Raw genomic sequence first — 23,204 nt, forward strand, 5'->3', positions numbered from 1 at the left:
GTTTGATAAGAGGAGGAATTCCAAGGGAAACTGGGCTTTTCCTAGACTAAAGTTAAAATGGGCCATATGCTTGCCAAGGAAAGGTGGTCTTTGCTGCCAGCATATCTAAGAACCAGTTCATATATTGGAACAAGCTCACTTGTAAACAACTATTCACATGATTACCCATGGTAGCAATATAATTCTGAAAGTGACATATGAGAAAACTCTGCTCCCTTCCATTATTTTATTTTTTTAGGTAGTGCTTTTTCTCATCATGAAAGAGAAGTCTTGATTTGCAGGTTTTCCCTTCTCTGGTTACATGAATAGATTGAGTAGTTATTTGCAAGATTGAGCTGTCTCCAATGACACATGAACTGTCACTTAGATTATGATGATAATGATTGATTCAATATATATACTACCCTTTATCAAAAGATTCCTGGGTGGTGTACAACATTTAAATATATTCTGTGGAACATAATAATAAAAACACAATACAAAGCATATAATAGGCAGCATAATAATAAAAAAATCATAATATCAGTCCCCCTTTAACAGACCATAAATTATTTAATGACCAAAGGCTTGGGTAAAGAGAAATGTTTTTGCCTGGCATCTAAAGACATGTAGTGATGATGCCAGGCAAGCCTCTCTTGGGATAGTATTCCAGATGGGCCACCCCAGAAAAGGCCTGTTCTCGTGTTGCTACCCTCTGAACTTCTCAGAGAGGAGGGACATAGAGAAGGCCTTGGAGGACAGGTCTGGGTCGGTTCATATAGGGAGGGGCGGTCCTTAACGTATTGAGGTCCTGAGCTGTGTAAGGCTTTATAGGTCAGCACCAGCATTTTAAATTGGGCCCGGATTAGCATTATATGTCCCCCAAACTGTTCTGTTTTGGTGAGCAATTGGGCCATTGTGCACCAGCTGAATTTTCCAAATCATCTTCAGAGGCAGCCACATGTATAACGCATTGCAGTAATCCACCAGCCGAAGTTGATGGAAGGCATTAGCAAGGCCACCTGGGCCTCAAGCGACAATAATGGATCTGGGAGCACCTGCAAAGTACAAACCTGCTCCTTAAAAGGGAGTGTAACCCCCGCAAGAACGGGCCTTCTCCCATCTATTCAGTCTAGGGAACCACCACTAACAGTGCCTCAGTCTTATCTGGAATAAGCTTCAGTTTATTAGCTCTAATCCAGTCCCTTCCTGAGGGGGCAAGGCATTGGTCTAGAACACCCACTGCTGCACCTGTAGATGTAAAGGAGAAATTGAGCAGATTACCATTGACAACACACTCCAAAACCCAGGCTTCGTGTAGATATTAAGTAACATGGCGGAAAGAATTGAGCCCTGAAGGACCCTACATTGAAGGCCTCATGGTGCCCAAAAAGCACTCCCAAAGCATCGCCCCCTGCAGACGGCCATCCAAGTATGACTGGAACCAATGCAAAATAGTGGCCATCCACCCCCAACTCGGATAGCCCCTCCAGGAGGATACATTGCTTGATGGTATCCCTGAAAAGTCAAGGAGGATTAACAGGGACACACTGCCCCTGTCTGTCTCCTGACAGAGGTCATCATGTTAGGCAAGCAGGGTGGTTTCTGTGCCAAATCCCAATTGACAATTCTAGAAAATGAGTCTCTTCTCGACTTCCCACCCTTACCTCCACAGTGTTTATACTCAAACCCTTTCTACTGCATTATATCTTCATTACAAAAAGTTTCTCTTTTACAATTTATCATTTTTCTTATACTGCTTTTATCTCGATTCCTGCCTGTGATTTCACTTGACTGTAATACTTTTAAAAATAGTCCACGAAAGTCCTCCATTCTTCTATAAAAAGCTCATCATTTTGCTCTCTTAATCTCTTTGCCATTTCTGCATAGTCCATTATTTTCAAAAGCTACTCCTCCTTTGTGGGAACTTTCTCTTCTTTCCATTTCCATGCTTATAATATTCTAGCTGCTGTTGTCACATACATAAATAATCTGGTCATCTTCTTTGGAACATACATCCCTATTATACCTATAAGAAAAGCTTCTAGTCTTTTCAGAATAGCCCATTTAAACATTTTCTTCGTTTCATTACATATCATTTCCCAAAAACCTTTTGCTTTTTTACATGTCCACCACATAGGGAAGAATGACGCATCTATCTGCATACATTTCCAGTATTTACATGACACATTTTTATACATATTGGCCAGTTTATTTGGCATTAAATACCACCTGTACATCATTTTAAGATACTTTCCTCTTAGTGTATAACAGAGCAGTAAATTTCATATCCTTTCCACATAACTTCTTCCAAGAAGCCATATCAATATTATGGCCTATGTCTTTAGTCCATTGTGTTATTTTTTCCTTAACCAGTTCATCTTTAGTATCCTATTCTACTAACATTTTATACATTTTAGAAATCAGTTTTTCATTACTCTCAAGCAACCCCATTAGGAAATCAGGTCTTGGTTCCATTAAACCAGTGGTTTTCAACCAGTGTGCTGTGGAACCCTGGGGTGCTTTGAAGCATATGGTCAGGGGTGCCATGGGCAACACTGGCCTCTTTCCTTCCCTCCCTCCTGATGCTCTCTCACTTCTCTGCCTCCCAAAGGCTTGTACAGCTGTTTGTTGCAGCGGCCCTGGCTACAAGCTCCCGAGGCGAATGGTGCCTCTGGGGCTGGCTAGGGCATGCTGGTTGCCAGTAGCTGAGGTGGCCTCAGAGTAAGCAAGCAAGCAAGCAAGCAGGTAAGGGAGCCCAGCCAGCCAGTCCTTCAGCCCTTGCTTTTAGGAATGGACAGACTTGTGGCAGGGCAGACAGACAGGTGCCGTGCTGGCCTTTCTTGTGCTTGCTGTGTGCAAGGCCTGCCTTAGAGCTGAGTGCCCGGTGCTGAAGGGGAGCCTTTCCGAGGGATAGCAACTATGGCGGTTTCCCTTTAAGTAGATTCTTATACCTGGACCATACAACAAAAAAGCTTCTCCTTACAGTTTAATTTAAAAAGTTTTTATGGACCTTTGCTTTTTCATGCCACAGATATGCATGCCATATCATACCCTTACAGATCCAGCAATCTAGTATTTTTTTTTAATATCATCCATTCCTTTATCCATGTCAAACATGCTGCATCATAATGGATGACTATGTTGGGGGAAAAACATGCACATTAGAGCCTTGTTTCATGTGAACATATTATTGTTCTCTTGGCCTGATTTATGTAGTGGGACAAGACATATTATGACACTTTGGTTCTAACCAATGTAGCACTATGTAAAAGGCCCTTAGCAGTTTTCTTTTCTTCTCTGCTTTACAAATAGTCAGCTGTTACATCATTATTGCAAGTAACACTAAACAGTTCAATCTTAAATCAGATTTTGATTGTTAAAATCAAACCACATAGGACTGGCATGTATCACATGAGGCAGAATAATGCTAGGGTCATAGAAAGTAATGTTTGATCAGGCCTCCAGGCTTCAAGAGTGCTTTTTTCTGAAATGAAGTTTCTTAAAAATAAATAAAAAACCTTAACATACCACTGTGGGCTCCTTTGGGGGGAAAGCAGGATATAAATTGAATCAATATTAATAATAAACCCTGTAATATGAAACCTTTGCTTCTCAGAAGCAACATTACTTGTAGAATGAAGAACTTTCAGCTTGTTCTGCAATATGTATTTTTCTCTTTCACCTGTATAGGCCACTATATTTTAAGTTAATTGAAGAGTGCATTTCACAGATAGTCTTACATCGAAGTGGAGTAGACCCAGATTTTAGTTATCGTAAAAGACTGGATGTAGACTTCAGTCATTTAATGAGTAAGTCTTTTTATATTATTATTCTTCCTATAAAAAGCATGTTTAAAAAGATTAGCTGGTATGTGGTTAAAAGCAAACCTATTCCTCTTTAAAAAAACTGCTTAGGAAGCATAGCTGTGGGCCACAATAATGGGTCACTATTACCTTCCCACTTAACACTGTTTTCTGTGGTCTCTGATAGCTACTGGGCTTTCTAGCTGTCCTGATATCACAGCTGGCTATGTGTTGACATGTCTTATTATAAGAAGGGAGAGAAGTAATACTGGGCAACTGAGTCACCATTAAGCATTCTTCAATACTCATCTTCTGTTGATTGCTCTGACACTGCTGTGTGTGGAATGTGAGCCAAATGGAGCTCAGCCTTGGGGCAGGCTGACTAGGAGCTGAAAGCTTGCTTTTCAAATTACTTTTTAAAACCCCAAACCTTGGCTTCCTATTAGATATTTGTATTGAGCAAAAGAAAATAGAAGAACTTGAAGAGAGAGCTTCAGAATTTTCAAAAAAGGTTAGTAATTTCAGGTTGTTTTATTCAGATATGCTTAACTTTAAATGTATACATTACAATGTGTTCTGAGACGTTAATAACTCATGATTTTAAAGAGCTAAAATAGGCCTGATGCCCAAGACCTGTGATTTAAATCCAACACTTTAGTTTTAACATAAAAAGTAATCAAGTGATTTCTGTTTCCTGGATTGGTGTAGTCGTTTGGGAAAGGGCTGTCTAAACCTTCTTTTCCATGACATTCTCCTGATGAAAATCCTCTCCCAACTGCTATTACAAATTCCACATGATATTTGTTCTGCGCTTGTAAGGATTTGGTCTGTCAGCACCTGCACTTTGGAACTCCCTGTGCATTGATATTATTATGCAGGTATATTTGCTGTACAGTAGTACCTCGGGTTAAGTACTTAATTCGTTCCGGAGGTCCGTACTTAACCTGAAACTGTTCTTAACCTGAAGCACCACTTTAGCTAATGGGGCCTCCTGCTGCTGCCGCGCTGCCGGAGCACGATTTCTGTTCTCATCCTGAAGCAAAGTTCTTAACCTGAAGCACTATTTCTGGATTAGCAGAGTCTGTAACCCGAAGCGTATGTAACCTGAAGTGTATGTAACCCGAGGTACCACTGTACTGTTTTCAGTGCCTACTAAAACTCTGTTGTCTAAGCAACCCTACCCTGACATATAATAATTGTTTTATAGCGTACATTTATAAAATTGCTGGTTTTATTTTATTTTGAAATGTTGTAGGCTAATTTTTTTTTGGATATCTGTTTTTATTATAATATTAATGTATATTTTATGTAAACTGCGAAGAGGTTTTTATGATTAACTAGTACACCAACCTGTGGAATAAGTAAAGGACCTGCTTCACCCTGCTAGGAACTAGACAGGTATTTGTACTGCCTTTGTCCTTATTTCCCCAGTGTGGCTAATGGAAGATGGTAATTATCATGATTGGAAAGACAGTTTTGGGGAACACTTAAAAACAAAATAAAAAGACCAGCATGCTTGAGTGCCCCTTGAAGTCTGTGTCTGCACAACAGTACCTTGGGAAACTACCTGTTTCCGATCTTCTGAATTGCCATAATTTTTGGGAAGTGGTTGAAGGTAATCCAAGAACATAACACACTAGAAAATGGGCATCTGTGTAGTCTGACTTTCTACCATTTTTACTCCTACTTCAAATTTAAAAGCTATTTTACATTTAACTGGCTATTTTCTACTGAAAAGAATATAGAGTGTGCTATAAAAGACCAGTTAAATATGAGCACACAGTCATGTGCATAACAGGTTATTTCTGTGGAAGTTGTATGTTCTTAGTATTCAAATCTATTCATCTTAGTCATTTTTTCCACTGGTGTCACATTATTATTGGCCATATTCTATCACTGTAGCTTAATTTTTACCTGTTCAATGGTGCAAACCTGTGTACACTACACTATGACTTACTCCCAGGTAAATATGTGCTGAACTTTAGTTTAAATGGATATAAGTAACGCTTAAGGACCGAGGAGTTATATTAAACATTGAAATAATGAATACAATGATATATAGCACTTTAATGCTTGCATTTCAGTTTGAAAATGAATTTGTAGCACATCAAGAGACAAAAGCACAACTTCAAAAAATTGAAGAAAAAATTATTCACACTGAAGCAAATGGAAAAGTTTATAAGCATAAGGTAAATGATTTTTTATTCCTAAAATTTGGTTTTTAATCAAACTATTTGAAAACAAGTTTTCAGATAATGATACAACTAGTTACTATAATACAATTAAATAAAAGGTCTTTCATTTTTATAAATACATTTAGTTGTCTTTATATAATATGTACATGATATTTATATTTGTCAGGTCTGTAGATAGTTGCTCGTGAGCAAACAGCCAGGACTCTGACCTGTCTTTTACAGGTTTTATTAAGTGCAAACTATGTACAGTTCAGAGATTCAAAGTTAATGTCTGTCTCACTCACTTGCAGATTCCTGGAGTGGCCTTTTCCGGTCCGTCCGTCCCCAGCATAAGAACTTAGACACCCCAAATCTCCGCCTTCCCTCCTTATATTTGACCCCCCCCTTGCGAAAACTGGGCAACGGAAGCGGCATGTCCGTTTCCCTACCAGCCTGGCTGAGCCGAGGTGCTTGGACTCACAGTAACGTCTGTGAGCCTTTGCCTCGCTTTGCCCCTCCTTTCCCCCTCTGCTTCGCTGGAGGCATGACTCTCCACTGCCTGACAAAGTGCTACTGCTCAGCAACTTTGGAGGCTCCCTGGACTCTTCTGCCCCCCTCTCCCCTTTCAATGGCAGTCCCCTGACAATATTTTTAAAACTATTTTTTTTTAAACCATTGGGCAGAATGGTTCCAATGTGGAGATAAGAGAATCTTGAACAAGAAGCTGCTGTTACTCCATGCTAGATAGAACAGGAAGAACATTTATGCATTTCAGATAGAATTCTAATATTGGTAGTGTCTTGTGCTTTATTCATATTTTTACGTTATACTTTTATTATCTTCATAAAAGTACAGTATTTTTTTTTAAGATAGACATATTTCATGGAGGAAACCTTTTGGGAAGGATAACTAAATGTAGCCTCCACATGTGGAGACGATACACCTCTGAGTAGCAATTGCTGGTAGACAAACAAGGTTGGGTGGGGACTTTTGCTACTGTGCCCTACTTCTAAGCTTCTTAGGAACATGTGATTGGCTGCTATTGGAAGTGGGATACTAGACTAGATGGCCATTTAGTCTGATCCAACAAGGCTTCCAAGTTATTATGTTTCCTAACTGGAAACGTCTGAGAAAGTTATGTGATATGAATAACATACAGCATTGTAGCATTACTAATTTGCACAATGTTGGGTCTAAGCTGCATAAGGCTTTTGTACACAATGCTAGTTCTTTGCATTGTGGTTGGTAGCAAATGGCTAAGCAACACAGTGGACCTGCATGTTATTGATGAGCTTTGCCATCAATATACTGGTTAGGGAATAGAATTGCCTCCTAAACTGTCTCATCACATTGGCATTGTATTTTACAGTTTTATGTCAAATTCACAACAGAGTAGTTATGCTGGGTTTCATAAGTTTAACTTGATATTATTAAATGATATTTAGGGATTGTATTCATAAATCGGAAACTTGCTTTTCAGGATGGCTCAATAATGAATGGCGTAGGTGCCTGTCCAGTGACATCTTTGGAAGGACATGTGACTCCAGTCCCATTAGCTGATGCAGCACCCAAGTCATTACCACTTTCAGCTGGAGCTCTGCCACCCCCACCCCCACCCCCACCGCCACCCCCATTGCCACCTTCATTGACCAGTAGTTCAGGAAAGGCTCCTCCTTTTGGTGTGCCGCCACCACCACCACTACAGACATTGCCAGGAGCACAGTGTTCTCCTCCTCCTCAAGTACTGCCTTATGGATTGAAGCCTAAAAAAGAATTTAAACCTGAGGTCACTATGAAAAGACTGAACTGGTTAAAGGTAAATAAACGGAAAGCATATTTTGCAAAATTCTAAGTAGAACTGAATTATTAGACACTGGTATTAGTTTATTTATTTTTATTCCTTTATTAAGAGAACAGTATCTCACATTTTAACACAAACGTCCTCACAAGGTGGTGTATGGAATTAATAAAAAATTAAAATTGGTTTAAAGTGAAAACAGAGCCCTTTAAAATGAGCCATAAAACGGACATAGGTGACTTTACTTTTTTTTTAATCAATTGAAATAAAAAGGTTTTGAGAGTCATTTTCAAGATTGCTAGGTAGGGTGCCATGCATACTTCTGAGGTGATTTTATTCCGTATGTACCACCACTGAAAAAGCCCGGCCTCTGCTTCCCATCAGCCTTCCCTGTCTCCTGTTATTGGCTAGAGAACAGGGCCACCAATGGGAAAGTTTTGGCAGGCTCATATAGGTGCAGATGGTTTTTCAGGTAATGTAGTCCTAATTAACTAGAGCTTTAAAGGTCAAGGGCAGTATTTTAAAGTGTGTCCAGAAAGAAATAGCAATATAAACTGCACATAATAGTTATAATAGACTCTGGTGGTTTAGTTTCTAAGCATTGTGTTGTACCGACTGAAGTTTCTCAATTGTTTTTAGAAATGACTCTTATGTAGAGCACAATACAGTAGATCTAGCCAGCCTATAACCAGAGCCTGTGTCGTTGAGACAAGGCCTAATTTCTTCAGGTAGTATTATGGTAAAGTTCTAATAACTGTTATACGGTAGTAAATAACTCGGGTAAGGTACCATATAGCTGGAAACATGCTATAGTAGTCCCAATCTTTAAGAGAGGCCACGCAAATGTACCCTCCAATTATAGGCCAATTAGCCTGCCCTCAATAATTGGTAAGCTGTATGCCCGATTCCTCAGTAGCAAACTGACAACTTCTCTAAATGAACATAATATACTGTCTGAAGCCCAGGCAGCCTTTCGTGAGAACCATTCAACATCAGACCACTGTCTAATGCTGTCCTTCCTAGCTGAGAAGTATACCAGGCCTTTACAGGGTAAACTCTTTGTGGTCTTCATGGATCTGAAATCAGCGTTTGACTCCATCCCCAGATCCCATCTATGGTCCAAATTAAATCTGATTTTGCAGGACAAACGACTCCTCTTTCATACAAAAGCCCTGTACAATGGAACCAAACTGCAGGTCCGAGGGTCGACAAGGACAGTTATCGAACAGCGTCGAGATGACTAGGGTGGTTAGACAGGGATGCATTTTGGCCCCCACATTGTTTTGTCTATTCTTAAATGACCTAGAAGAGAGCTTAATGGACCCAGATGGACACCTTCCAAAAATAGGAATGAGAAGGACCCCCTTGTTGTTATATGCTGATGACGCCGCCATCATCTCACGTTCCAGACCAGGTTTGAATTATCTGCTGAGGAAATTTTCTGATTACTGTTCTGGAAATGGTTTTATCCATTACTTATGAAAAATCTAAAATTTTAGATTTTGAAAGAAGCTTCTCCCGGTCTAAATGGGTGCTGGATGGCCATAACTTTGAACAGATCAAATACTTCAGTTATCTAGGGCTCACATTCCATCATACAGGATCTTGGAAGCACCACTGGAAAACCTCCCTTCAAAAGGCGGAGATCACAAAGCTAGCCATATTCAGATTCTTTTTCACAAAGGGCGGCAAATATGTTCCAGCAGCCTTAAGGGTTTTCAACACAAAACCCGTTTCCCAACTCCTGTACGCTGCAAATGTCTGGCATAATGGGGACCTGCCAAAGCTAGATGGCTTTCAGGCAAAATTTTTACAATCTTTGTTGCAGGTACCCAACTGTGTCCCCAACTCCATACTTCTGTTAGAAGCTGGTAAATGCCCAATTTCAACTAAAGCGTGGTAAAGGTAAAGGTACCCCTGCCCGTACGGGCCAGTTGTGTCCGACTCCAGGGTTGTGCGCCCATCTCACTTAAGAGGCCGGGGGCCAGCGCTGTCCGGAGACACTTCCGGGTCACGTGGCCAGCGTCACGAAGCTGCTCTGGCACCAGCCCAGCATACGGAAACGCCATTTACCTTCCCGCTATAAAGCGATACCTATTTATCTACTTGCACTTAGGGGTGCTTTCGAACTGCTAGGTGGGCAGGAGCTGGGACCGAAAGATGGGAGCTCACCCCGCCGCGGGGATTTGAACCGCCGACCATGCGATCGGCAAGCCCTAGGCACTGAGGTTTTACCCACGGCGCCACCCGCGTCCCTTAAAATGGCTGCCCGTAGTGGGCTGCCCTAAAACATTGGCTCAGGATTTCAGTGTTTGATCTAGGGAAGGGTTTGTACCAGCACCTGACCAATGAGGAATTTGTCAGCAAATGGCAGAAAACCATGGCTAAATAAGCCACCTCTATTGGTCTGTCACCCGCCCCCCAAATGTATTACCTGGGTTATGAAGGCGCCCAAAAGATACTAAAGCAAAGATTATGGGATAATGCACACAGTGACTTGCGATCTCGATCACATGCAGTCTGTAGTCCGCTGGCAGTAGGAGTACAATATGGGCATGTCTTTAAGTTAACATCTTACATTAAAAACCTGACAGTACCAAACTATCGAAGGCTTTTCACCAAAGCCAGACTAAACGTCTTTCCTTCTGCAGTGTTGGATGGCAGGTTGAGAGGAGTTCCCTACCAGGACAGACTTTGGTCGTGTGCTCAAGACATTGATTCCATAAAACATATTTTGTTGCACTGTGCAAAATATGAGCAGGCCAGGGCTGAACTGATATTACCCTTGCTGATACCCTTCCCGGGAAAATCAGAGGCTCACTATGTCAGGTTCCTATTGGAAGACCGGACAAATGCTAGAACATTAGCAGTGGCAAAGTTTTTATCAGTGGTTGCAAGAACCAATGACCCCTATATTCTGAACAAAATGCTTGTTTAACCTGGAGGTAGGCTGTATGAATTGTGTATTGCTTTGTAACGATTTGTTGGGTCTCTGGACCGTAATAAAGATTGTTGTTGTTATGCAAGAAGAAGCAGCTATCAAGGAAGAAGTCACTGCAGCTTGACAGCTATTAAGAAGAAGATGTACTAGATTCCCTTTGCAGTGGGTGTTGGGAAGGCTGCAGAACCATGAGAGTTGCTAGATGAGCACTGTGCAGGTGATCAGCCACTGCCCAGAGTGATGTGTTACTTCATGATGCTGATTTATCAGTCCCCATCCCATAGTTGTTTTGTGGTAAAGGGATCAGTTTCCTTCCCCCCCTTGGTTGTTGCTCACCTTACTTCCCAGCATACCAGCTACTATTCCTGAACTTCTTTATCTTGCAACACTTTTAAAGAAGGTAACTTCTTTTTGTGTGTTCAGAGCTACGTATCTACATTTTCACGAATCTGTTAAAAACTGGTGATGATAACACTATTATAGTTTAGATAGCGTTGTCCCTGGTATGTTGAACTCCATAGTGCAGTTGTTGTTCCACAATATGGTACTATAGTGATGAATAGTGTACAGCTGTCAGTGAATAGTTGTAGCATGTACTAGAGTAGTGGGTCTGCAGTCTCACTAAAGGTGAAACAGGAACATAGCAACTGCTCTAATATAGCTTTTAATGTTTGTTGGGTTAACTTCTTGTTTTTAATGGAGGATATTAAACTTCGTCAATTTTGGCTTGTTATTGGTTAGAATCAGCTATTTCATTCCTGTTATATGCAACAAAACTGCACCCCCTTTGATGCTTAGTATTTTATATCACATCAGAATCAAATGCTTAATAGCCTAAGTGACCTATAGGGCAGTGTTTCCCAACCGGTGTTCCGCGGCACACTAGTGTGCCACGACACGTTGCCTCGTGTGCCGCTTGGGAAACACTGCTCTAAGCGAGAGGGGACTCTGCTCAGGCTGCATCCGCCGTGCGCGAGGGAGGCGCTTCCTCTCGTGAGGGAGGCGAGAAGAAGGGAGGCGGGGCCGAGCAGGCGGATTGGCCCGGCGGCGGCCGTGACGTCACCCTGCGCGCGGCGGCAGATTCGAAACTCCTCAGGCGCAGGCGCGGCTGGAGCAGGAAGGCCGCTCTGCTTGAGAGGAAAGAGAGGGAGCCGCCGCCGCCGGGATGAAGAACACCGTTCCGCGGAGCACCGTGAAGAAGCTGCTGAGCAAGCACAAGCCGCACTTGCCTCAGGGTCTTACTGCCCACCCGCCTCTGTTTCCTTGCTGTGCTTGCTCAAACGGAACAAAGAGCAGGGAAAGCCCCTCCCCTCCAGGCAAGCAGGCAGGAGGGAGAGAGAGAGAGAGAGAGAGAGAGCGTGCGAGCTGGCTGGCTTGGGTGAGTAGGTGAGGGAAAACTTTTGCCTTCCTTTCCTCCCTCCCCGTTATACCCCTCTCCTGCATTCTTAGCCAGCTGCTTCTCTGCACACCCCTCTCGTGCTCCTTGTCCGTTCTGTGTTTTTCCTTCCCTCCCCACTTAAAATGTGGTTTAAAAGCATGGATCCACATGGATCCTCAGGATCTTTGCATTGGGTCACCCCAAATTCACCAACAGATCACATAGCATGTCCATGGCTACAGCCTGCCCCCCCAAAATCACGCACCCACTGTTGCCTGGGGCTGCAGTGGTGCAAAAATGTGGTTACAAAACATGGATCCACATGGATCCTCAGGATCTTTGCATTGGGTCACCCCAAATTCACCATCAGATCACATAGCATGTCCATGGCTACAGCCTGCCCCCCCAAAATCACACACCCACTGTTGCCTGGGGCTGCAATGGTGCAAAAACGTGGTTACAAAACATGGATCCACAGGGATTCTCAGGATTTTTGCATTGGGTCACCCCAAATTCACCATCAGATCACATGTCTGTGGCCACAGCATGAAGCACAAAAATGATACATCATTAATATTCACTGCCCACGGCGGCAGCCAATCGGCTGCCGCAAAGGGCGGGCCCTCACAGGTTCACTGAATAAAGTATTTTATAATTTTTCATATTTCTGTTTACTTACTATTTCATAATAAAGTAATTATAAAATACTTTATTTGTGTTTATTTGATTCCTATTAAAGAGAGTTACTTTATATATAGTCAATATAGGCACAGAGTTAATTTTTTAAACATTTTCTAATGGTGGTGTGCCTCGAGATTTTTTTCATGAAACAAGTGTGCCTTTGCCCAAAAAAGGTTGGGAAACACTGCTATAGGGTATGTATTTTTTATTTTTTATTTCATAAAATTGATACTGCTTTGATTGTAAAAACAAAAACATTCAAAGCCGTTTACAAAGAGATAAAAACAACCAAGAAACATTTGCAACACTTTAAAACATACAAAAGTTAAAATAATAAAACGGATTAAAATTACTTCGGCTTTCTAAGTATCTCAGTGGGCTTTCCTAAACAAGAATGCTTTTAGCCGGCACTGAAAAGAGTGCAGTGAAGGCACCTACTTGATCTCAATAGGCAGGGAGTTCCAAAGTGTAGGTGTTGCCACACTAAGTTTTTACAAATGTGGAACTGGGATTATGTGACACTTACAGTAGTGCCAATTCTGCCAGTCGAAGGAGTCAAGTAGGTCCTGTGAGATAAGGCAATCTCATAGGTAAACTGGTCTCAGGTTGTTAAGGGCTTTATATACCAATAGCAATGCCTTGAACTTGGTCTGGTAGCAAATCAGCAACCTTCATGTTGCTTTCATTCCAGGATGAGCTGTATTAACTAGCACAGAAATGTGAATGTTTATAAATATGCTGAAAAGAACATGGGTTTCTGTTAAAATTGGTTGCTTCTTGCGCAGCACTGTTATGTTGTTGTGGTCCATTGCACTCTGAGGTGTCCAGGGATCTGGGGAAGTTTACACAGTAGCACAACTATTTGAGAGGGCAAGGAGGCCTTTCTGGACAATGCAGCTTTAATAGATTCTTACTCTCATTGCTGCTGGTTGTCTGGAAACACGATACTTACCTCAGCCTTGTATGTCCAGTGGAATTGACTTAACTTCTTCTTTCCAATGTTAGAAACTGGGATAGAAAAGCTAGGAGACAAATGGCTCCTGGGACCTGGGTTGTGGGCCATGGGGGGGGCAATGCTTTTTATTTATTATTTTGATAAGCATGAACTAATATGCAATTCACATAAGTGACACATTGTTAATATCACATTTTAAAAAGAAATTGTTAATACATGTTTAATTTGACGTTTATAATAAAAATACAGTGGCACCTCGTGTTACGTACCGTCCCTCTTACAAATTCTGTGGGTTATGCGCTCCGCTAACCTGGAAGTAGATGCCCCTTGTTGCGACCTTTGCCCCGGGATGCGAGCGGAAGTTGAGCTCTGGTGGCGCGGCAGCCGCGGGAGTTGCCATTAGCGAAAGCGCGCCTCATGTTACGAGTGGTTTCCTCTTATGAATGGACCTCCAGAACGGATTAAGTCCATAACACAAGGTACCACTGTATTGACACCATACTTCAGTTTTCAAAACACTCTGCTCTTTATTGTTAACCTTCTTAAACATACAGTGGTACCTCGGGATGCGAACAGGATCCGTTCCGGAGCTCCGTTCGCATCCCGAAGCGAATGTAACCTGTGTCTGCGTGCGCGGGTCACGTTTCGACGCTTCTGCGCATGCGTGTGACGTCATTTTGACGGTCTGCACATGCGTGTGCACGCGGTGACACCCGGAAGTAACGCGCTCCGTTATTTCTGGGTTGCCGCAGTGCGGCTGCTGCTTTTGCATCAGTACACTCAAAATCAAGAGGAATGTTGACAGAAGAAGCCTTAGCGGCTGCATTAAATAAGATAAATGATTCACTGGAACAGCTTAACAAGAAAACAGACGCGATAAATGTGAAAGTGGATGCTGTAACTACTAAAATTGACTTAAATACAGAAAGTATAAATAATTTGGGACAAAAGGTGAATACCAATACAGAAACTATCCAGAAATTGATACAGGAATCTACTTTGATATGGCAGACTGCGGAGGAAGCCAGGGAGAAAGCTGTTGCTGCTGAATGTAAAGTAACACAACTTGAGAGAGAGAGAGTCCCAGCCCTACAGAGGCAACTTGATGAACATAAGTTGACGCTTGTTATGATTGAACTTAAAGAAAAACAGACGAATTTGAGGATCAGAGCCCTACCTGAATTGGAGAAGGAAAGCTTGACAGATTTTCTCATACAGGAATCTGCTGACTTTTGGGACTTGGGCCAAGAAGAGTTTAGAATTGTGAGGGCCTTCAGACTTGGAAGAGGAGGGGAAAAAGAGAAGAATAGATTAAGAGACTGCTTGATCACCCTTCAAATTAAAGAAGAGGGAGATAGAATCTTGGGTTGGCATTACCAGAAGAACCTAGAAGTACAACAGTCAAGAGTGGACATTTTTAAAGATGTCCCGAAATATCTTTTGGATTTTAGGCCTAACTACGGAGATATTGTTGCCCTGCTGAGAAGGAACAAAATCATCTTTAGGTGGGAGTTTCCCCAAGGTCTATCCTTCAGTTTCAAAGGAAGGAAAATAAAAATAAGATCAGTAGAAGATAAAGTAAAGTTTTTGTATAAGTATGAAGATCTGCAGAAGGGACTTGGAAAAGAGCCAAGAGCATCGGATAGAAGATCACCAGGATGAAGTTGATGGACTATATGGACTATACGGAACTGGCGGAAATGACTGGCAGAATCCGAGATCAGGGAGAAGAGTCGGCGGAAGAAGACTGGAAAAAGTTTAAAGACTATTTACGGAAATACTGTAAATTTAATGAATGTTAGAAAAATGTTGGAATGAAGTTATATGGCTTTAGTAGAAATGTTATAAGGCATTAAGTATAAATAGATTAATAGAGTATTAAAGATGAATGTTAGAAAAATGTTGGAATGAAGTTATACGGCTTTAGTAGAAATGTTATAAGGAATTAAGTATAAACAGATTAATAGAGTATTAAAGGGAAAATAAGGTTAGAATGTGCTAAGATAATTATAGGATAGAAAACAGAGGAAGATGGAAAGGAATTGCTGAAACAATAGAAGTGGAATACAAAAAGGGAGGTGTGAGAAGGTCGTGGAAATAAGATATTGAAATTATTTGATGTGCTTTAAATTGTTTTTGTTTTGTTAGTTTAATGTGTTAGTGTTATGTAGTGTTTGTGTATTGTATTGTATTGTTCTTGTTTTTTGTAGTGTTTAAATTGTTGGAAAAGTAATAAATATTATTTAAAAAAAAAAACACCCCGAAGCATATTCATCCCGATGCATGACTGTATTGTCTATCCTTAACATATAGTTCAAGGCTTCAAAACACATACATTTCAGTAATCCTTGAGTGTCAGCCAGGGGCAAAAAATGGCACCCAGACTTTCTGAGGTGCTCAGAAATAGAGAATATTTAGGTGAAATGCACCTGGCGCCCTGCTAATTTCGAGCTCTGCCTCTATCCAGAATGACTTCTAAGCCATTGGAAAGAACTAATATTACTTTCTCTTCATCGTTATCAGCTATATTAATGATCAACTTCCATATTTTGTGCGTGACTTCTATTATTATATATCTGTAGCTAATGTGAGATCACTCAGCAGTTATGTTATTATATTTGCAGATTAGACCACAAGAAATGAATGAGAACTGTTTCTGGATTAAGGCAAATGATGGCAGATATGAGAGTGCTGATCTTTTAGGCAAGCTGGAGCTTACGTTTTGTTGTAAAAAACCCCGTAAGTAACTAATTGTTTTGTTTTAAATTCTTACTAGGTTAGAAAATGAGCCTAGTTGATTTTGATTGAAACATCAGAATTTCTTAGAACTACAGTTGAATATCTACATGTGCTGTCTGAGAACCAAGTTGAATAGTACTTTGGCTTACCTAAGGCCTTTTATAAGTGATACCATATGAACTGTAGGAAGAATTAGGAAAAGGAGCATATAACATATGACAATTTTGGGTCAATGTTTTGTAATGGGATGTACAATAGTTCAAAGTTGGGAATGCAAGACACAGATCTGTGATTTTTGAGGGGGGTGTGTGCGTGTATTAAACGGATCATTGACAAATGGAGAAAGTAGGGAGCACAGGAAGTGACTGCCTAGAGCTCCATGTGCTTCAGTGGTATAAGAGAAGTGCAGCTGAAATCAGAATATCACTATCTCCATCTCCACATTAATCTTCATTGGCTTTAAATAGATAAGTGGTGCTCTGGTGGTGGTTCATGCAAAGCTGCTATTCATACTTTTGCTTTGAGTATGAAACCTGTTCAAGTTGCAGACGCTTGCTTGATAAACAACTCTTGATTGTTGATTGTGTATTAAATGCACTGTACAGTGGTACCTCGGGTTACATACGCTTCAGGTTACAGACGCTTCAGGTTACAGACTCCGCTAACCCAGAAATATTACCTTGGATTAAGAACTTTGCTTCAGGATGAGAACAGAAATCATGTGGTGGCGGCACAGCAGCAGCAGGAGGCCCCATTAGCTAAATTGGTGCTTCAGGTTAAGAAGAGTTTCAGGTTAAGAACCCCCAGAACGAATTAAGTTCTTAACCCGAGGTACCACTGTATTTGGTTACAGTGATTCAAAAAATAGCTCAGCCCATAGCAGTTTGATGTTGTGTGGGCATAGCTTAATTTACATTTTTAATCTAGTTTAGCAATACTTTTCTTAGAACCAATCAAATCAAGGCAATCTACAACTGTGGATTTCGGAGTTTTTTCTTATGAGCTAACATGGCTGCCTTTCTGTTTTTTTTGTTTCTTTAAAGGAAATGCTGATTAAACTTGAGTAAATTGGCTTTATAGTGGTACCTTGGTTCTCAAACTTAATCCGTTCCGGAAGTCCATTCCAAAACCACAACAAAATATGTATCTTTAGGGAAATATTTGATGCTTAACATTATTGTGTGCTAATAACATTGTTGTGCTTTTTGACAGTAAAAAAAGATGAAAATGTTGAAGAGAGAAGTATTAAAAAACGAATCAAAGAACTCAAAATTTTGGATCCAAAGACTGCTCAAAACCTTTGTATGTAAATGCTTTACTTTGTTTAAAACATTTTAGAGAGTCAGATTTTTTTGAAAATAACAGTGTTCTACTTACTGAATTGTATTTATTATTACTATATTTAGGACTCAGTGTGGCTTACAGCCAAAATAGAAACAGCTTAAAACAGAAATTTTAAACTCCATTCTCACTTTGTATTAAAGCATGGATTGTCAACATGGTGTCCTCCATATGTTGTTGAACTCCACCTCCCATCAGTCTCAAGCAGCATGATTCCAACATATGGAGGAAGTTATGTTAGCTTACCCCTGTATAACAACAATATCAACAGTAGGTTTAACTTATGTAATGGTGAGCGTAGGATTCATTACTGTACATACCAGAGCTTTCAGACATTGGAAACTAAATTGCAAAAGTACATAAATTTCTGGAAGATTATCCATCAGAAACAAATTTAACTATCAGTAGATGGTTGTTGTTTATATTTAAACTCAGAAATTTTCTTTATTCAGTATTTGCCATCTTCAATGGGGATTTTTCTAATGAGCTTGTTTCTCTTGGCTTGTCCACACTTCAGCTTGTCCTGTACTTTCTGAGAGGTTTTTCATTTGCCCTGCCGCTTCCTCAGGGAAAACCCTCTGTTTACAGTGAATCGTAACAAATGTCAGTTTTCTGCAGATTGACATGTGAAACAATTCAGTCGTAAACAGCAGATTTTCCCAGGGTAAGCTGTGGGGCAAACAAGAAACCTCTTGCACTCTTACCTAGAAAGCATGGGACAAGCAGAAGTGTGGATGAGCTCTCAACTTGCTCCCACAGCAGAATTAGTAAGTTTCTCCAGTGGCTTAGGAGAAGAGATAGTTATTGACTAGACAATGGTGACTTCACCATCCATGCTGTTGAGGTGAGGAAATTCCTGTCATGGCACAATCTCACATCCCCTATGGTATTCTTCTGGAGCAGCTGTTTTGAGTTGGGGGGTGGGCAGTCAGGGGCATAGCTATCTTCTCCGGTACCTGGGGCAACCCGCCCACGAGGCCGCTGCCATGAGCCCTGCGCAGGGGCCACCATCCTCCTTCGCAGCTTTGCTGGCAGGCAGCGGCCCCAACAGCACCCGGAGCGCACTGCACCCGCCTTGCTCCGCCTCTGGGGGCAGTACTGCTTTGCAGACGTTTTGATCCTACTTGGCTGACCATCTTCAGAAAGTGGTGATTGGGGCACATGAGCCGCCTTTGTGAGGTGCTGCAGGTTTCAGAGTTCATGAGCTTAACATCTACGTGGAAATGCTGAGTGGGATTATCCAGAGTTTTGGAGTGCATTGCACTCCTTCTTTTGTTTCCTGAAACAGACAGATGCCGTCCAGCCCAACCTATCAGCTCCTGGTACACAGCTCTATTCCTTCTTTACATCTGCAAGTGTGGCAGTGAGTGTGATAGCTCTGTTTCTGACCTCAGTAATGAACTGGATAAGAGCAGTTAAACTGAAGTTTAAACCACATAAGATGATAGAGTTAGTGTGTGTTTCTCTAGACTGGAGGGTGGGGTGTGATCTGCCCTGGATGGGGTTACACTCCCACTGAAGAAGCAGTTGTGTAGCTTTTGGGTACTTCTGGGTACTTTAGGCTCATGCGACTTCTGTGGTGCAGAGTGCCTTCCATCAGCTTTGTCTGGTAGCCCAGCTATTCTCCTTTTAAGAAATGATAGTCTGAACACATAACCCCAATCTTGGCATGACTGCAGTGGCTACCACGCACGATTTGAGTTGTAAAGCCATATGCAGTTCAGGAGTCTCGTACCTCAAGGACCGCCACTCCCCACTTCAACCAACCTGAACCCTACTGTCAGGTGTTGGTGTGGTTGCTCGAGAGCAAACAGGCAAGACTCCAACCTGTCTTTTCCAGGCTTTATTATCTGTACAAAGTATTTACAGTGCAGAGTTGCAAGTCCATGTCTGCTCAGTCGCTAGCAGAATCTGGGAGTTGGTGGTCCTTATACCTTCCCCAGCATAACAGTCGTGTGACCCCCATCTCCTCCCCTCTCTGCGCGCAAACCTACTGCGCAAAGTGGGCGTTGGCAAAGGGGGACTTGCCTCCCCTGCGCTTTGATCAGGCTCGGTGTTGAGGCTCTCCCTAGCATCTTTTGATCCCTGCTCCCCTTCCCCACTGGAGGCGGGGCTTCCCTCCTTGCCAGAGGAAGAACTGCTTCGCAAGATCTTTGGAGGCTCCCTGTAACACACCTGCCCTTCCACCTCTCGCCTCTGAACTGATGGCAGTTCCCTGACACCTACATTCCTCATTGTGGGCCCTTCTCTGGATGCGACTTCCAAAGGAGGTGGCGACAAGACAACAGGCCTTCTCAGTAGTGACTGCCCCTTTGTGGCATGCTTTTTCCTTGGGAGGCATGCCTGGCACCATTGCTTTCTGTTTTTAGATGTCAGGCAAAAGCATTTTTATTCACTCAGGCCTTTGGATCCTAATTTTATGCTTAGCTTGTAATGGGATAGGGTTCAGTTGGATCTGCTCTCTGATACGTATTATTAATGTTTTAGATTGTTTGTAATGTCTGCTTTTGTAAGTAGCTTTGAGATAACTGTTGTGGGAAAGGCAACTAATAGGTTTAATAGAGAATTTTATTTACTAATTTATCTTTCATTTCTCTTTCCTTATTTAAGCTCATGTGTCTTGCTAAAGTTATTGATGTGCCACAAATTTATAAAGTGAGCAAGTGGTCACTTTAAAACTTTTGGTAGACATCTCAGCAAGCACTGTAGCTGGACAGCATTACTTTTGCTTAGCCAAAATGTGTTCCCATTTGATAAGCGTAGTTTGTGTTTGTGTGCTTTTCCTTAGCTATCTTCTTAGGTTATTTTCGGGTACCTTATGAAGAAATAAAAATGATGATACTGGAAATAGATGAAGCCCAGTTGTCGGAGTCTATGCTTCAGGTATGGTGAACTGATAAGCAGCTTTATAATCAGGTTTTTATGAATAAAAAACTGTTGGTTTAATGTTTAGCTGACGGCTTCTAATGCAGAAGGGCAGGATGTAAGTTTTAAAATAAAACTAGCCTGATGTAATTCCAGTGATGAAAAGAATACTCTCCTAAACGTCTCCTAAATCATCATCATCATCATCATTCCTTCATCTTAAGGTCCCTGGGCTGGTTACAACCATTGAAAAAGCAACAATAAAACATGGAAGGAGCAAAAGGTCATGAAGTTCAAGCTAATGCCTCAAAGCACTATTCACTGCAAAGCCAATCCAGTGCAGATGTAGTCACTTAGTAGGCTACATGATATAGCAGATAGGGATAGTTGAAGATATTGGGGATTGTCTGGAGTTTTGTTTGTTCCTGGGCTTAAAGACTTTGGGGTGGAGGGAAGAACTGGTTTTACCTGCTTCTCCATGCTCCCCACTTCTACTTTGGAAGGTCCCATCAACTCTCTGGAGTCGATTTGGGAACTGCACAGGTGGGAGGGGAAGAAGTTGTTCTGTTGTGAGAGTGTAAGCCACTTTTGCCTGTGGATGGGCTTCACTTAATATCACTGACTGTCCATATTTCAATGATCAAGTTTTCGAAGTGACAAGTGTACTCTATTCTTGCAGTCCAGTTTAAATATCCCAAGTGATAGGAGATGAATAAAATGGCATGAAATCTCTCTGAAGCAATACAGCAGCCAAGAATTAGAGCAAGAACTGTTGTATAAATTGTGGTATATATTGATACCCCCCCCCCAGCTGTGCTAGTGAATGTGATGATGTAAATGGAGATGGGTGTAATTAGGCCTTAACTAATGTCTCTTGCCAGCCATCTAGTAGCATAGGCCATTAGTGGGAGAAGGAGAATGTTCTAATGAAGGTTCTACATCATTCACTTTCTATTAGGCCATGTGTGGTATGAATATCAAACCCTCCCACCTTTAGGGTACAGGGTTTTGTTGTAAAACCTCAGGCTTTATTCTGTCAAGTGGGCTCACACAGCATTAGTTTGTTGGTTAAAACCTTTGTGCAAAGCTCTACAGAGCTACAGAATTTCCAGCCCCTTTGTTTATATCATCTGGTACAATTTGTACCTTGAGTTGAGTGCCATCATGCTGTAAATTAGTTATCTGTGCTGAATAATGCCATTGGTGTAGCTTGAAATCCTAGTGCTAAATACCTTGTCTAGATCAGTTCTCCCCCGCCCTTGTCTAGATCAGTTCTTAAGTTAGACTGTAATGATGTACTTTTAATAGTTTACTTTTATTTAAAGGTTATATGTTTATTGACACAAATTTTCTACGTGGTATCACTATACAAACAAAAAGCAGTTTGCCCAAATAAACAAGCATAGTAACTGATGTAAATAATAACATTTTTGTTTTGTTTTTTAAAAAAATCACACGACTTATGCAACAGTGTAATCATAGTAATAACATAGTCAATGTTTAAACTCACATAAAATTTAAGGAATATTTATTGTAGCATAGAAATTCAACATTGGTGTTTTCTGGGAATTAGAATTGCCAGGTTGTGACTAGGAGGCCCGTCTAGTAACCCACTTAAGAGTTCACTTCTCCATGAGAAAATAATTTCCAGTTGTCAGCATTCATTAAAAAACTGTTTTCCCCCACCCCCATATTCTTGTATGGCATTTCTTTTGAAGGCTGTTTATTGACTGCTACTTAGCTTTTTTCCCTGGGGCTATGATTACAATAGTTTTCAAGTAGTGAAGAAAATGGAAACTTGCACTTTTAAAAATCAGGAATTTCCACTTTTGCACTTAACAATTGAATTATATTTTCTCACTGGAGTCAGTTTTAGTTTTCATTTTTTTAGTGATAAAATCCTTTTTTCTTTACATGTGTTGCTGTCTGAGCAAATTCCTTTGATTCTTTGTGAGACTGAATTGAAATTTTTTGAACTGGTTGTGTAAAATAAAACCTCATGGGAACATTTACTGAGAAAAAACCGTGAAAACTCTTAATATATTTCATATATTTTCATGATACATAGAATCTAATAAAACACCTTCCTGAACAAAAACAACTGAATGAATTGTCCAAAATGAAGAGTGAATATGAAAACTTGTCTGAACCAGAACAGTTCTGTATTGTGGTGAGTAGCACTGTTCCTTCTGTTTCATATGTGATGCTAACAATATCACTATAATTTTTGAATCTTTGAGAAGTATTTTAGTATTTTACCTCAAGCTCTATTTTTGGCTCTTCTACATAAGAAATGGAGAAAACTGGACACTTGCCTTCTAGCTTCTTATGGTTTTTCAATGGCAGTAAGGGCTATGAGTGTTTGAACAGTCCAAGATAATGCTGGGGTTTTGATATACTGCAGGGATTTTGCTTATGCACTTCTGCCACCTTATCCCCTGAATTTAGAATAGTGAAGCAGAAAAAGAATGAAGAGACTTGCAGTCCCAAGAACACATGTACACAAATAATTCTCCTATAACATTTTCTGAATAATTATGTTTAGAA

The 23,204-nt window shown here is 41.0% G+C and overlaps 1 protein-coding gene across 1 annotated transcript in view; it reads left to right on the top strand.

Annotated features, from left to right (window-relative positions):
• Nucleotides 1-23,204, top strand: part of DIAPH3 (diaphanous related formin 3) — a 129,235-nt gene that overhangs the window by 31,152 nt on the left and 74,879 nt on the right. The window contains exons 13-20 of the mRNA XM_081858056.1: nt 3,673-3,791; nt 4,232-4,296; nt 5,870-5,974; nt 7,440-7,775; nt 16,337-16,451; nt 17,664-17,753; nt 20,581-20,675; nt 22,726-22,827. Of these exons, the coding sequence (XP_081714182.1) occupies nt 3,673-3,791; nt 4,232-4,296; nt 5,870-5,974; nt 7,440-7,775; nt 16,337-16,451; nt 17,664-17,753; nt 20,581-20,675; nt 22,726-22,827 (1,027 nt within the window). The remainder of the gene's footprint in view (nt 1-3,672; nt 3,792-4,231; nt 4,297-5,869; nt 5,975-7,439; nt 7,776-16,336; nt 16,452-17,663; nt 17,754-20,580; nt 20,676-22,725; nt 22,828-23,204) is intronic.

This window comes from Podarcis erhardii, assembly GCF_964252035.2.
Source record: "Podarcis erhardii genome assembly, chromosome: 4".
NCBI classification, from domain to species: Eukaryota; Metazoa; Chordata; class Lepidosauria; order Squamata; family Lacertidae; genus Podarcis; species Podarcis erhardii.